Source organism: Asterias rubens, chromosome 13 (genome assembly GCF_902459465.1).
Source record: "Asterias rubens chromosome 13, eAstRub1.3, whole genome shotgun sequence".
In the NCBI taxonomy this organism is placed as follows: Eukaryota; Metazoa; Echinodermata; class Asteroidea; order Forcipulatida; family Asteriidae; genus Asterias; species Asterias rubens.
The window spans coordinates 7,918,839-7,935,823 of record NC_047074.1 but is presented as its reverse complement, the minus strand read 5'-3'; the positions used below and the strand labels follow the sequence as shown (position 1 = coordinate 7,935,823).

General features: G+C 37.3%; 1 protein-coding gene across 1 annotated transcript; it reads left to right on the top strand.

The window, feature by feature from the left end:
- The first annotated feature begins 4,352 nt into the window (after positions 1 to 4,352).
- On the top strand, positions 4,353 to 14,951 carry LOC117298781. The gene is made up of 6 exons (XM_033782112.1): positions 4,353 to 4,757; positions 5,557 to 5,695; positions 6,415 to 6,603; positions 11,095 to 11,307; positions 11,988 to 12,222; positions 12,854 to 14,951. Exons 2-6 carry the CDS (start codon positions 5,630 to 5,632, stop codon positions 14,269 to 14,271), a joined length of 2,121 nt encoding a protein of 706 aa, XP_033638003.1. The 5' UTR covers positions 4,353 to 4,757; positions 5,557 to 5,629; the 3' UTR covers positions 14,272 to 14,951.
- Positions 14,952 to 16,985: the final 2,034 nt, after the last annotated feature.

The window sequence follows — 16,985 nt, the reverse complement described above, 5'->3', positions numbered from 1 at the left end:
AGTGGACAAAAGCCACTGCCACAAAACTGGTTCTGCTGCCCATTGCTTAAGTTCACTTTTCTTTTTGTCGACAATGTGATGTTGTCTGCTGTTTGATTTTGATGGATTCAGATAGGTGAAACATAAATTGGACCAGGGTAAATTAATACTCAAAGAATAATAGGTGCTTTAACTTACATGGTACTTACAAATAATTGACACTTTCATATTATTTTTGTATGAGTTTTGTACTGCATTTAACACTAACAACTCATTTTAAAGGTACATTAAATTTACTTTATAGCGAGGGTGGACCAATCTTCATTTTTTATCAAACATTCATTTAATTTATCCATGATTTGTACTGACACCTTTGATCTTTAACTGTCAATTATACTGAACTATCTTGTTTCAGAAACTTCATTCTTAAATAATTGTATGCGTACTTATAATACTCTTTATCTTAAAGCATATATCTATCTGTAAAAAAAAAAAAGTCAAATATTTTATATTTTCAGTATGGTTTATTTTTGCATGCAATGTTTGTTAACATGCTGTATATGAAGTAGGTTTGGTTCATTGTTGTATACATAGTAGACATTAATTCCATTTATCTCTCTCATTATGTATGCAGTTTCTCCTTTAAAAGTATAGGTTCATAGATTGGTAAATTCTCTACAAAATAATGACCTTAAAAAAGCTTGCTTGGTGAGAAGAACTGCAGCTGTTAGTATGAACTGTTTTAAGAAAGAATTCCCTTCAATATATTAAAGGAACATTACAGAATTGGTTTGTTAGCCAAAAAGTCGCTTGCTGTTTAAGCACTTTTTGTAATCCACCATATATACATAAACTGAAAAACCTGTAGAAGTTCAACATCGATCGGCCCTCTGGGTCACGAGAGAATAGTGAAAAACCGATGAAAAATGTTGCAATACATCGATGCCAAAACAAAAATGAACAAAACGCTCACTGAGCGATAAACTCCAAACGCAAAATTAGATTTGTTTTATTCCTAATAAAAATATGAAATTTCAGACAGAAATATTTCAAGGGATGTTTTCTATTATCATCATCATTAGACCGTGTATAAGTTTGATGTAAATCTGTGATCTTCAAGTTTTTTTGTTTCTTACCAATTCTGTAACGTTCCTTTAAAGGTGATTTTTCAGTCAAGACTTTAAAATCTGTGAAACGATTCATGCATCTTTGAGGGTTCGTTTCCACTCTTGAATGCTGCGGCAAGGGATGTAGATGGTACCCGCTATCACCTTGCTAAACCTGGATGGATTTGATGTCCTTTTGAAAATACTGTGACAGTTTTTCACTGCTTTCTCAGCAATTAGTCACTGTATTCTTTCTTTAAAATTTTGAGTAAAATTCAGCATTTTTGTCACCCAAAAAACAGTCTTTGATTGACCATACCTTTTAATAAAAAAATTCTCATGTGCGTCACCATTCCAAAACAAAAATCTATATAAAATTAAAAGAGACTATTTTTGGATGTTTGTGAAATGATAAAGTCACACATGGCCGACTCCCAGAGAGTTTTATCAGCAACTTTGGCCCTTTTCTGTTGTTAAGTGAAAGTCCATTCATTAAAATGCATCCCATGCGTAAACATTTGCAGGACATACATAAAGCTTGAATACTTTTTGTGTGTGACTTAATCAAAAAGAGGTTTGAGAAAATTCAGACGTAGGGGTTCGAATCCCACATAAGTTGCCTGTTTTTCCTACATTGACAAATGGGGAAAATAAAAAAATAAAAATAAATAAATACAAATTTGCTTTTCTGAATGATTATCAGCTGCTTTTAGCCTCTGAACATTATTCTATATAAATTTCCACTTGGTTTTGGGTGTGTAGAATAGAAAAAGTAACTTAATTCAACTAAACAAAATAACAAAACAAAGCATCGTATAATGTGAAATAACTGTTAAACTTCAAAAGTGTAGTTTAAAGGTCAAAAAAACTTCAAATACAGCGAAATGCATATTGGTCTAACTGAAGTATTTTTGTTTTTAAAGGGTCTGGGTATTTTTTGTAGGACACAGAACACAATGTCCACAGATTTACATTAAACTTACACAGTTTGAAGATACTGATGGTAGAAAGCTTCCCTTTAAAATATTACTTGCTGAGGTGCTGTAGTTTTTGAGAAATGGGGTAAACAAATCACGGAAATTATTTTAGCATGTAAAAACGTATTTTCGTGGCATTGTTTTACTCATTTCTTGAAATAAACTACAGCATATCAGCAAGTAATGTATTTTAAGGGAAGCTTTCTACCATCATTATTTTTTAAATTGTGCAAGTTTAATGTAAATCTGCGGGCATTTTGTTTTGTGTTCCAAAAAGTACCCAAATCCTTCTCAAGAGATGTTTGACAAGGTCAACTCATTAAGATATTAGCTTATTTAAAAATAGTAGCATGTATATTAATGTTAATTAGTAATGCTGTTAAATGTATACTGCTTTCCTATATCACTATGTATATGCAATCAAAGATAATAGCAAATGTTTTAAGCTTTGTAGGTGTATTGTAGATTTTGTCCAATACTTTATTTATTTCACTCTTATGAAATGTGCATAAAATGTGTCCTTGGAGGTTACAAGCAGTTTTGTATTTTTACAGCAAACTTTTCTTTTCAGAACCACCCCAACTCATTTAGAGATTATCATTACATGGTGTTACCAAAAACCTTTACTATATCGAATTTTCACCATGCAAAGTTTAAAATCCTACTTAAACTTTTCTGGGTTGGAGGAAAGAAGTTGAATATTTAGTATAATATTATTGTGTCTTTTAAGACACAAGAATATATAACAAATATTCCAAATCATAAGATTGTATCAATGTATAGTGTTGCATTGTTTCTTGTCCCTCTAAAATAATCAAGCCCACACTAATGAAGAAGATCATATTAGACAAAGGGTAGTAACAGAGAAGCACAAAAGGATGCCAAGCACAGCAAAATTATGCTTACCAGAGTAATATTACCAGCATAACTACCATGTCACATTGTACCATCTTTGACTGATATCCTGTCCATTTCTGCTTAGCAGAGGATTGTTTAGCAATGATGTATGCTTAAGTAGCTCTATGAAATTGGGCCCTGGTAAGCAAAATATGATTGTGCTTATCTACTTTCAGTGCTTAAACAGCTTTATGAAATTTGGTTCTCTGACCAAAGAGGCCCTTTAGATTTGGCTTGACTCCCTCAGTTCTTTAGCAAAAGTATCTGGATTAAGGAATGATTTAAGGCCCGGTGACCAGGGGTAACAAGAAGCGCTTTTGACACCGTCGGGTGTGAAAAGCACTGTATAAAAACGGGTTGTTATTATTATCTGTGCTACAATACGAGCCCGAGTTGTGGAGCATCTCTCCTTGGATAACAGACCAGACAGAAAATAAAAATGTCTGCAGGGAAAGTTCTTATATGGTAATTATTATTAGAACTAAATAACATCACCTTTTGTCTATTAAAGGACTACTCATGATCTGTCTCTTGCAATTTATTTGTCTTCAGTTAGTACTAAGTTTGGGGTTTATATTTTTGTATGTTTATCCTTTTATACTCCCTGGAAATGAAGATGCGATGATTTCTTAGAAACAAAGCTACAAGAAATTTGCAATTAATACAAAGATCTGTTGCACAAAACAACAGCATGGATTATGTGATGTTTGAAGAGTTCAGCTGTATACGCCCCTTGTGTTTTTTTGTTTATTGTCATTATTAAATCATGATGTGACAGTAAATACACTGTGTTTGTGTTGACATTTTTCTGAGTCACAGTTTTCTTTAGATAAAATAATTTTCCAAATTTATGTGAGATAGATTGAGCAATTTACTGGTGAGGAAAATCACAACTAATTACAGTGGTTTAATTTCATTGCTTGCCAACAATATCCCACTTGGCAATTATGTCCCGACTTGACCATGGGGGAATAACTGACTTTCTGCTAATGCATAAAAGGTACACCATCATTTCAATCCTCAATAATAAATAGTCTGCTACAATCAGAACCACAAAAGACCCCAAACAGTCCAAATGACCTTTAGTGCCATCAAATAAGTTGACGACTGCCCTAATTGACATCATAAAGTGGTAGATATCCATGTTTGCGGTAATAAGCAAATAAAGCATGTATTTACCCAATACACAAAAAATATCCTTGAAAAGCAACGGCTCTATATGTGGACCCATGATCGTCACGATTGGCAAAGTAGGGTCACATACCGCTAATTCGTTACACCTTCGGGGTTTATATTGACGTTGCTAGGACGCTCGTATTATGCGGAAGTAATTGCACATGGGGTGACTGGGACATTTTCGGGGGTGCGGGACTGCAATGTGAGGGTGCTAAATTCTCGTGATTTTTGGCTGTCGATGTAATTAGTCACATTAAAAGTTTGTTTTATAATTTGTATCCCTGCTATAATCCCGATACGTGGGAAGACTACACACTTGGAGTACATGCACGATCCTTATTTACAACTCAAGGATCGCGCTTTTGTTTAGCTACGCCAGCTTTATGGCTCATGCTGCTCCGATCGAATAATTGAAGAGTAGGGGTATTGTCCACCTGTCGGGACATTGTTTGGATTGTATAAGCTTCATGTAACCAAGCAATACGTGTAGGAAGGCACGGCATGGGTCGATAACATACAACTTGGCGCTCGGGGAATTTGCCACAATCGGGCTTTGGAACACGTAAGGAGATTTGGACTCGTGGATGTGCCGTGAGCTTTAGCATGGACGGAGTTCTTATTGGTAATTATGAAAGTGGGACATTTTAATCAACTGAATGTAATTAAAAGTTCGAATGTATTTGTGGGGTGTTAATTTAGTGTGATTGATCACACTGGTCACTGGAAGGGCGTGCGGTTATTTAGGGCGTAGGGAGGGGGCGGGCCGATTGTGTGTTCATGTTCATTTTCATTACAGTGGTCAACCATGGTCATATACAAAATGCTTTTTCGTTCAGTTAGTAAGTAAAATAAACAAGCATTAAATCAATAACAGAAAATTACTAGTAATAGTACAAAAGTATTTAAACTTACGGGTAATTTTTTGTGTGATTTTAATATTATATTATAAAACAAAATACTATTGTTTTTTGCTCACCAAAAAGTTTAACTTTGTCATCTTCATTGAGTTGTCATTTCCTACACTTGTATCACCAAAAAGTTTAACTTTGTCATCTTCGTTGAGTTGTCATTTCCTACACTTGTAAAACTTACCATCTGATGGATTGCCCCGCCCTACTCCTAGAACTATGATAGTTCAGTAGTAGCCCCGCCTCATCATAATTTATGTACATTTTAGTAAAATTAGTAACAACTATTCAATCTCTATAATGTTGGGGGTCGATTTCACAAAGAGTTAGGACTCGTCTTATCTCGATCGTCCGAGTAACTCGTCCTAACTGGGGATTAATCTAAAGGTCTGCATGCTACAGTGCAGGGTTGGGACTAATCGTAAGTCCTAAGATTAGTCGTAAGTTAGGAAGAGTTTTTGTGAAATCGATGGCAGGCATTAACTGTTTTTTGCAATCTCTATTGTACTACAGGTTTATTGCCCAGAATGATGGAGCGATGATGTAAATGGAATCTTAGTGCGAGTCTTATGTTTTCATCTTGGAGATGGATTCTACAGAGAGGTACTCATGTGTAGCAGCAGGCAGGGCAAGACACACCTCTAAAATACAGGTAAGTCACTATTGGTACTTGTCAATGACCAGTTTTCTCACTTGGTTCATCCCAAGATAAGCTTAAAACAACAAACCTGTCAAAATTTAGGCTGAATTGGTCATCGAAGTTGCAAGATAATAACTAGATTAAAAACAAGTACCCTCATTGCATGGAATGTTGTGCATTCAGTTTCAGATGCCTGTGAAAGGCTTCAGGCCTGAAGCATTTTTCAGATTCAAATTTCTTTGTGGAAAATTACCTAGCCTTTCTTTAAAGCCATTGGACCCTTTCGGTAAACAGTGTTGTCCAAGGCCCACACTTTGTGTACCACAACTTCTATATCAAATAACAAACCTGTGAAAATTTAGACTCAATCGGTCATCGGAGTCGGGAGAAAACAACGGAAAAACCCACAGGCTTGTTTCTGCGCGTTTCGCCGTGTCATGACATGTGTTTAAAATAAATCCGTAATTCTCGTTAACGAGAATTTATATTGTTTTGCTTAAGCATTTCATGGAATAATGTTTCAAGAGAAGTCTTTCATCGTTGCCTTCTGTAAACCCTGTAAGTTATTTGTAAATCTGTGAACTTTTATTTATTTTTCTGAACCGAAAGGGTCCAATGGCTTTAAAACCAAGGGTTCAGCCTGTGAGTATTGGTGGAACACACTTCTTTACATTCTCATTACAATTGAATATTGAGGTATCAAATATGATTTTTTTAAATTTATTGTTCAGACGTCCGTCTCCTACGAGCATCTTGACCGTGATGCGATCAGCTCCTCCCGACAAGAAGCAGCTAGGCATCGTTCTCATCACATTAGATCTACCTCCCTGCCTAAGATAGCAACGGGACGCAGCGCACACAGCGCTAAGAAGCTATGGCAGGATTATGAGATCATTGAAGTCAAGGCAAAGGTGCAAAGAGTAAGTAGATGTTTGATTTGAAAATTTAATATCTTCTTAGAGGCACTGGGTAGGATTTCATAAAGAGCTCAAGATAGGACGAGTTACTCATCCTGACTTAGCACTAGCCTTAAGTTTTAAACAACTCCTAGGACAAGCCCTAAGTTAGGGCCTAACTCTCAGTGAAACCGACCCCTGTACCAATTGGGAATTGCTCAAAATAATTGTTAGCATAAAAACTTACTTAGTATAATCGAGCAGTGGAGAGCTGTTGGTAGTATACAGTTTGAGTAATGGCTCCCTCTTGAGTAATATAGTTTTTGAGAAAGAGGTTAATTTTCACTCAAATATTAAAAGACTTCAGGCCTGAAGTACTGTATTATTTCCTATTTTAAGATTGGATTGATATAGGCATTTGAGAAATGTATTTGTCTTGTCATCTGTTTCCAATAGTTGTAAGGCGTTTTGGTTTACAATATTTTTCTAGTTATCTTATGATTTTAAGTATATACCATAAGTTTCTTGTCTTTTATTTTTATTTTTTAATTTTTTACTAAGAAACAATTATATTATGATGATAATAATAAAAACAAAACAATAATCGGAAATCAAGGAAGTGTAGGTTTAAAAATGAATTTGATACGGTGGAACAGTAATAAATAATGCTATCCACCCATGATGCCTTTAATTATACAGCTTTATAGGGACAATCTCTTGGGTGTCTGGCTCAGTCGTGTAAACAACTCTCTTTTCAACCATACTGATTAAATCATTCAGGGGAAATAAGTCATAGGATTATAACGCTACATGAAAATTGTTATTAATGAAAATAAAGTGCAGTGCTCCCTGTGATATCAGAGGCATAATGAAATCATGATTAAAGGTTGCAGGGCTAGAGAAATTTCGTGTTTCTCACAAAACCAGATTAATTTATAGATTTTACAAGACCTGAACAATTTTTCCCCCCTGAATTTTAAGGAGCTTTTCGAACCACTGAAATGCTTTAGCTCATACATTGTGAATCTGTAAATAGAGTGTATATATGTATACCTTTGGTAACAACTCTCAAAGTTTAATTGACCATTAAAATTACCTTTAAAACTTATTTGGTAATTTTGTTCCCCGTGATGCGAAATTGCTCCAAATTCTTGGCAATTCTCAAAATTGCTATCACCTTTTAAAGCCAGTGGACACTATTGGTAATGTCAAAGACCAGTCTTCTCACTTGCTGTATCTCAACATATGCATAAAATAACAAACCTGTAAAAATTTGAGCTCGATTGGTCGTCAGACTTGCGAGATAACTATGAAAGAAAAAAACATTCTTGTCACACAAAGTTGTGTGCTTTCAGATGATTGATTTTTAGACCTCAAATTCTAAACTTGAGGTCTCGAAATCAAATTCGTGGAAAATTTCTTCTTTCTTGAAAGCTACTCCACTTCAGAGGGAGCCGTTGTTCACAATGTTTTGTACTACCAACCGCTCCCCATTACTCGTTACCAAGTAAGGTTTTATGCTAATAATTATTTTGAGTTCTTACCAATAGTGTCCACTGCCTTTAAAATGAAATTTGTTTGTAGAGGCTTGTTTTGCTGTATGTGTGCTTTCAGATGCTTGGAAATTCCAATTATGAGGTCTCAAAATCAAATTCATGAAAAAAATTTCGTTCTCAAAAACTCTGTCACTTCAGAGGGAGCCGTTTCTCACAATGTAACAACCTCTCCCCATTACTCATACCAAGTAAGGTTTCATGCTAAAAATAATTTTGAGTAATTACCAATAGTGTCCTCTGCCTTTATAAGTAAAATAGAGAATGAAAGGTTACAGAGTTATTTAAAAAACTCTAACTTAAATTTAATACAGACAGTAAATTGCTGAGTTTTTTTATATTACAATTAACACTAAATTTAGGATATCGAAATCTCTGCTGTGCTAGATTAACTATTTTCAATCACATTTTATTATGTAAATTTTGGACAGATTTTGTAATTTCCCAGTATCTTGCATCACCAACCGGACAACTCAGTGTTACCCAATCAAGATAACATGACATTCTGAACTCTTCCTGGCAAAATTCGTTGACAGAATAAATAAATAATGTTCCACGTTCACTGGGTCGTCGCCTGGCTTGCCATTATACACATTTTATATGTGAAATCGTGTCCGATTTTGCTAGCAGAATGCATGACTCATTCGTACCCTCCGTCTGTATCATATGCCCACAATTATGTCTCACTTTCATCGTTAAAGGTAGTAGTTAAACTAAACCTTCATGAACAGTCTATCAAAGAGGTGTTAACAATGACCATTATGGTTACCTGTGTTCATTATCTACAATTTTGTATATTAAAGGGAAGGTACATGTTTGGTCATTGTCAAAGACCAGTGTTCTCACTTGGTGAATCCCATCATAAGCATAAAATAACAAGCCTGTGAAAATTTGGGCTCAACTGGTCATCAAACTTGCGAGAAAATGAAGAAAGAAAAGATACTCTTGTTGGACGAATTTGTGTGCTTTCAGATGGAATAAAAGATTTCTAGCTAGAAGTCTTTTATTATTTTAGTGAGAAATTACCTCTTTCTCAAAAACTATGTTACTTCAGAGGGAGTCGTTTCCCACAATGTTTTATACTATCAACAGCTCTCCAATGCTCGTTAACAAGTCAGTTTTTAAGTTAATATTTGTTTTGAGTAATTACCAAACGTGTACCTTCCCTTTAATGCATAGATTAGGACACCTTCGCAAAATCAAGGGGCATTCTCAAGGCTAAGAGTTTAAAAAATAGCTAAACAAATGATTTTTTTAAGCAAGAAGCACCCATGTGAATCAGAGCATGGAGGTAGTCTACCTCAAGTACTGCGGAGTGAAAAAGATTTGTCATAAAACACACAGGGAATGTTATCAGTATGAAAACAACTTGGCTCATTCATCAAATTACATGTAGTCAAAGTGTTTTTTCCCAATCATCGAATTTAAAACACCATGCATGAATCCAGACATTTTAGTGTTGTGAAGCGATCAAACAAAATGAGTCATTTGTCAACCCAGGTAATTTTGAATTTTTGTATACCATTTGGAGAGGGCATAATCTATGCTTTTGATACCAACTTTGGTTTAAAAGTTTTGAGAGTTATAGAAACACCAAGTGAGAGAATGAAACTGAAATGGGTTTGAAGTCAAACTTATTGAAAATACATTGGCACATTAATTATTTCAATGTTATCAAGAAGGAATTTGCAAAAATGAAAAACGAGCATGTTTTGGCATTTAAATTTCCGGGCAAAGTGCCAACAAAAAGTTATAAGTTTACACACAGTATATCACACATTTAGGCATGGCATCCGATGAGTGCCTGCCAGACACTGGTCGATAAATGTGGACCAAGAATTCAACCCCATTTTCCTCCTGGCATCACGTGGGGCACTTTTAATTGTGACTGTGATCGCCCAAGCCCCACAGTCCTGTGTGGCCAAATCCAGGCAAAGAGTTGGCCGCACATGAATGCCCCAACGTGCAATATTTCGCTGACTACAAACGGGCCTCAGCTTTAATTGTGACTTACAGAGGGCTTTGAATCTCAAGTGTTACCCCTTGGCCTCCTTTCCTCTCCCAGGTCACCCCTTGCCCTTCTTTTCCTCATCTTGAATTTTTGATAAACGACTGACAGCTTTGGATATATACATCTTACATGTCTTAAAGGCACTGGAAAACTTTGGTAGTTGTCAAAGACCAGTATTCTCACTCGAATGAAGTTGCAAGAAATGATGACCGAAAAAATGCACCCTTGCTTTTAGATGCCTCAGGCCTTTGAGCAAGAAAATACCCTTTTTCCGTCACACATTTAGGCATGGCATCCGATGAGTGCCTGCCAGACACTGGTCGATAAATGTGGACCAAGAATTCAACCCCATTTTCCTCCTGGCATCGTGTGGGGCACTTTTAATTGTGACTGTGATCGCCCTAGCACCACAGTCCTGTGTGGCCAAATCCAAGGCAAAGAGTTGACCACACATGAATGCCCCAACGTGCAATATTTCGCTGACTACAAACAGGCCTCAGCTTTAATTGTGACTTACAGAGGGCTTTGACTCTCAAGTGTATACCTCTTGGCCTCCTTTCCTCTCCCAGGTAACCCCTTGCCCTTCTTTTCCTCATCTTGAATTTTTGATAAACGACTGACAGCTTTGGATATATACATCTTACATGTCTTAAAGGCACTGGAAAACTTTGGTAATTGTCAAAGACCAGTATTCTCACTCGAATGAAATTGCAAGAAATGATGACAGAAAAAATGCACCCTTGCTTTTAGATGCCCAGGCCTTTGAGCAAGAAAATACCCTGACTTCAGAGGGAGCCATCTCTCCCAATGTTTTATACATTTGCACTTTCAACAGCTCTTCATTACTCATTACTGAGTAGGTTAATATGCTAACAACTATTTTGAATATATACCGATAGTGTCCAGTGCCTTTAAGGAAAATTCACAAGTATAATTCTTCCCTTCCGTCAGGAGAACGAGAAAACACCAGAGGTACCGCCGCTACGAGTCCCCAAGAATCCCCACAGCCTGTATAAACACACCATCAGAAACGTTAAGCCCTTCCACATCCTTCATAGCCCATCAGACTACGGCCGGGCGGACCATCAACTCAGGCAGCTGTATGCACAAGTAACATACCTCTCCAACGCTGTGAGAAATTGTGACGGTACGACTAGCTACAGGGTAAGATGATTTTTTAATATCTCGGGGTGTTTTTCTTTTTGACGGCCTGCCACATTATATCAGTTTATAAAGTGATTGCATTTCATTGAAGGAGACATTTTCTATCTGCTGTATGAGGATCACTTTTTCTTCCAAAATAGTATAATTTGGGCTGTTTGTGTTGCCATGCCGACAAAGGTGAATTAACAAAATTTGATTTCATTGCTGAAATGTTTTCAGTAAAAGTAGTATTCTCATCAAGATACGGCCTGATTCTTTGTACTTTGCAAGGAAGTTTTTCCTCTTTAAAGGAAATAGGAACTTGTTACGACCAACATGTCAAAGGGCACCAAGGTATGACCAGGGGGCATTGAGGCATTTGCCTCCAGGAAGTACAAAGCCTGGAAAGTACCAAGGTAGCGTGATGTAACTGGGGACAAATTTGGTGTATTGTCTTTGTTTTAAAAGGATCTACTCAAAGTTTCACAAAAACGCCAAGAGACTATTATTAATAGGGTGCCACCATTTTGTCATGTGCCCTGTGTGCTATTATTATTTATTATAAAACATTCTTATTAGACTAAAATGGGATCAGACTACTTGTTTCCCCTGAGCCTCATTATAATCCCATTGAGTATTCTACCATTCTAGTATTCTTGAAAATTGTAAAAAAAAAAAATTTCTGATTCATTTCTCATCAGGGCATGTGTAAAAGCAGACAGAGCTACAGGGCTACAGATGGAGACAATCCTTTACGCCTTCACTGGGCCTCCTCGAACGATAAGAAACCGGTACCCCGCCTCCTCTTGCCAGTCATGCCAGGGACCAACACCAAGTGGTACTCATGGAAAGTGGACACACCTAGAGAGGAGGGCTCCCCCAGGGGTGGGGGAGTCGGCAGGGGAAGTGATAAGCGGTATGCCTCTTCGGCTCCAGGTAATTTGAAGTTGAGATGGTAATAAATTGTAGACCTACAATTAACCAGGATTAAGCTCCAGTCTTGGTCTTGGCCGAGGGGTTAAGAGAACTGGAGACAAGCTCTGGCGATTCAGATCATCGAAGAGTGGGTTCGAGTCACGGTCATGGCACTTGTGTCCTAGAGCAAGATACTTTACCATTGTAGCTTCATCCTTCAGATGGGATAAAAGAACCCAGTTACACTTATCACAAAGAGAAGGAAAAGCTATTCAGTGCACTGCAACTCCTTGTAAACCCCTATAAGGTGCTACAAAAATGGGTATCATAATTCAAAATCTAGCTCCGTTTTCTTCCTGTTGAAAAACAAATAATGAGTGCTTTGATACGGCCCTAGGGGTTCGATAAAGCGAAGGGCTATGGTAGAACCCAGTAATATTTATATAGTTATTTGAAGGTCTGCTGTCGATTTCATCCAACTCTTCCTAACTTAGGATTAATCTTAGGATTTGAAACGATTCCCAGCCTTGCACAAGTTTGGACTAGTTACTCGTCATAACTTGATTTAGTATCGGCCGCAGATATCAAAACATTTGAGTGATCCACTGAAATATAACCTGATTATATATCCGCTCTGTGTTTATACTTGCAGTTTCCAGAAGTTTGGACTTTATTGAGAGATATAGTAAGAAACATCGTGTGGTCTTTTCAATTGATGACGAAGGAGGGAGGAGGTCCAAAAACAGCAAGGAGATGGACAGCAAATCCAAAGACGGCCATCTTAGTGTCAAGAGCATCGGGGCAACAGAGTCACTAGCATCCAGCTCCTTGTCCTCAATCGTCAAATACGATGCAAATAAGTTCAAGCTGAGTGAAACGGAAAGTGTTGTAGGTACAGCAGTTTTTCTGACACAGAGCGAGACGGGGAAAGTGCCACCGGAGGTCCAGAGAAAACAAGGTGATGTCTCGACTGGAAGTCAAGGTGGCATCAAGGAGCCTATAAAAACAGAAGATGCAGCTACTGACCAAAAAGAGAAGAGAACATCTGAAGGTGAACATTTCAGCAATGCCAAAGAAGAGGCTGTTGTACAATTTGAAGCAAAACAAACTGAGGCAATAGAAGCAGTGCCAGAGGATAGTCCTGGAGATGAGTTGGACATTGTTGCAAAAGCAAATGAAGTTGGCACAGAAGTATCGCATGAACCTCATCAAGCTTCAAACGCAGTGACAGACACCAACCAGCAACAGGGTGACAGCGTGTCCCAGCAGCATGAAGTTGACATGGCAACCAATGTCCAAACAGAGGCTCCCATCACAGAGGACCAGCATAAAGAAGTTGAAGAAACCTCAGATAAGGAAGACAACTTGCAGAGTCAGGACGGTACCCCGGTCACTATAGAGAGCAGTACAGGTAACCCTGAAAGTGACTCGCTTGACAATCAACATACAGTGCAAAGCACTGATGAAGCAAAACATGGCAACAGTGCAATACCTGGCAATAGTGACAATGAGCAATACAACATTCCAAACTCAGGAAATGGACATTCCGAAGAGGAACAGCGGCCAAGTGAGGATAGTAATCTACTAGAGGATGATCAGCTTCTTGGGCTAGATATACCTCAAACAGAAGATAGCCTCGATGCACATGAGGCTGATGAGGTACATAAGGTTGAAGAGGTACATGAGGCTGGTGAGGTACATGAAGCTGGTGAGGTACATGAGGCTGGTGAAGAGGCTAGTGAGGTAGGGGAAGTTGCAGAGGTACATGATGCTAGTGAGGTACATGATGCTAGTGAGGTACATGGGGTTGAAGAGGTACATGAGGCTGGTGAGGTACATGAGGCTGGTGAGGTACATGAGGCTGGTGAAGAGGCTAGTGAGGTAGGGGAGGTTGCAGAGGTACATGATGCTAGTGAGGTACATGATGCTAGTGAGGTACATGGGGTTGAAGAGGTACATGAGGCTGGTGAGGTACATGACGCTGGTGAGGTACACGAGGAGAAACAGGTGTATGAGGCCAATAATAACACACAAGAGGATGAAACTACATATACCTCTCAAGATACATAGAAAATATTGAGGTGTAATCAAACAATCAGTTCTGCAATAAATGTACTTTTTTTACCTTTTAATACAAACTAACTTTTATCAATACCAAATTTAGAATACAATAACATTAACAAACAAGTTTCCCTGAATTTGCAAGTAAATATAAGAAACAGATGGCTTTCATTAGAAAAAAATAAAGATTTTTTTGTAAAATTAATGCATAGAAGCTGGTAGAATAGAGTAAGTAAATATCACTGACATATTTTACCCAAATCAAACATTCTTTGTTTGTATTAACAATGTTGTGCCTTAATTTTTGTAATCAGTAATGCAGGAATAAACTTAAAAGAAATCTCTCAGGATTCTGTTGGCCTTGACTTGGCTTCGGTTCCCACTTTAAAATGGGGCAACAGGAACGTTTTTAAAGAGTTCTTTTCCTCAGGACAAATGATCGAAAGACATTCCAGGCTTGTAATGATTTCAATACTAAGATCTTAAATGGGCTTCATTGTGAGAATAAGTGCAAGATTGAGCAATACTTAAAATTGAAAAGAAGATGGCTGAGAGTACAATAAGTCAATCACAAACTTCTGTGTTTCATAGTAGGTGTGGCTTTTGACTAAAGCCCGTTCATACTTCCTGCGAATGCGCTACGAATGTTGACGTCACAAATTCGCCTCGGAAAATTCGCAGCAGTTGCCCTCCGCTCAACTCACTTGTGAATATCGCTGCGAAAGGAGGGTTGTGACGTCAAATTCACATCAAATTCGCTTTGCATTCGCATGAAGTATGAACCGGGCCTTAGACTCCTCCTGTTCATAAGTTATGGCATAATTCCATTATAAGCCACAAGTACACGCTGCTTTGTAATGTCGTCAAACTCAGGGGCAAAACTTGTTTCGCTAACATGCACCAATCAGTCATTTCAGTTATCTGTAATTTTTGGCTGCTGTCAAACACTGTAACCAAAGAGTATTTTTTTTTTTCAGAGCAAAAATGAAGCTGAAATTGGCCTGAAAATGTCAAACAACCCGCGGCTAATGCTAAACTCTGGAATATCTGTATGCAAAATGAAGTTGAAATTGGCTCAAAAATCTTTTTTTACCAATACTTAAAAGTTATTGTAGAATGCCAGGGAAGCATGTGTATATATAATTACTTATTTTGACTGAGAAATGATTTATACAGGATGTCTTGACTGTGGTTAGAACAGTTGAGAGGAGAGGAAACTTAAGTACATGTATTGTTTAAGGCTTTGCATGGTGTGGAGAAATAAGAAGAAACTATAAATAAATAGTAAACTTGCGGGTACAACCACGTGTAAATCTCTTTTGGGTCAGTGTCCGCTCTGAAAAGACCCGGTTTGGTCTCGACGTTTGAACAGTATTCTCTGCTCGTCTTCAGGAGAAGTCTTCTTGCAGACTAGCAGAGTAATGAGTATACTGTTCGAAACGTCGAGACAACACTCACTCATAAGAGACTTACACATGGCTGTACCGGAGAGTTTACTATTTATTTATAGTTTCTTCTTAAGAGAGGAAACTTGTACACAATGTACGTACATAGTCTTTCATAGTCTAATAGTTTTAGACATAGTTCATCTTTTATTGTATGCCTGTGCACACTACACAATGGAATGTACCAGAGCTGTGTATTTAGAGAGTTGCTACATAGAGGGACAAATTTTCTTCAGTCACGCAGTTGCAGGACGTTATTTCGGTCCAAATGCAGCACAAACCTGTAGGCAGACTAGTCTGGCACCCCGTATTCACCAATGCAGTTTTGTTTACACAAAATTGTTTCTACTTTGCAAGTTGTCGCAACTCTCTCAATGTACATCTCGGGAAAGTCTGGGTGAATAATACACATTGGCTTGTCAACGGCCAGAAACAAAAAGTTTAGAATTGTTTGGCTTGATGATATAAAGTGGTGAGAGGCTACCATGTTGGAAAGATTGAAAATATAAGCATTAACTGATTTGCACATAACAGATTGAGCTTAAACTTCCACAGGTTGATTATTTCCTCTGGATATGTGTTGGTGACATACAGTGCAGATACTTGGACAGTAATTTTTAAGTGAAGTATTTTACTCTGGCAAGAAGATATCAGACTGTTAATTGATACTCAATTTTATATAACGTCTATTTTTGTACAATAAAACCATCAAAATGTGTTAATGAACTGCTAATAAATATTTGATAATAACTTAACAGAAAAGAAAAGTTTGAATATGGCATGTTTTCAATGTGGTTTTACATGTTAATCTACATTGTATATCAAAAACGTAATTATTTTACTATAAACAAAAACTGGAAAAAAGAAAAACATCCACCGACAAAAACACACAAACAAACAAACAAACAGCCATGTAAAATACAAAATTAATGGAGAAAACAAGATACAGTTGAGAATGTATAGAATGTAGTTAAATTTAAAATAAGCACCTTACAGATCATTGTGTATGTGAAAAAAAGCATTGCCTCTTTTAAAACAGTTCTTACGTCATGCGCAAGTTTGAAATTTTCAACTAAAAAAAAAAGAAGCCATCTATGAAACAATTACATGCTGCGATACAATGTTTTCCACAGAGCACTTTGTTCGATAAAACCCTTTTTCCAAAATTGAGTTTCCTTTCGCAGCAAGGTGGTTGTGACTCTCATACAAACAAACTAGTCATTCTCAGTAGGTGACAAAATGCTTTACTTCGTCTAATTCAAAGAGTTATATAAGAAC

What these genes read in the sequence shown, in the direction of transcription:
- LOC117298781 (XM_033782112.1), top strand. Translation starts at nt 5,630, where the DNA reads ATGGATTCTACAGAGAGGTACTCATGTGTAGCAGCAGGCAGGGCAAGA. An exon ending in TCAAGGCAAAGGTGCAAAGA is followed by an intron (nt 6,604 to 11,094) that starts GTAAGTAGATGT and finishes CCCTTCCGTCAG; the next exon opens with GAGAACGAGAAAACACCAGA. An exon ending in GTATGCCTCTTCGGCTCCAG is followed by an intron (nt 12,223 to 12,853) that starts GTAATTTGAAGT and finishes TTATACTTGCAG; the next exon opens with TTTCCAGAAGTTTGGACTTT.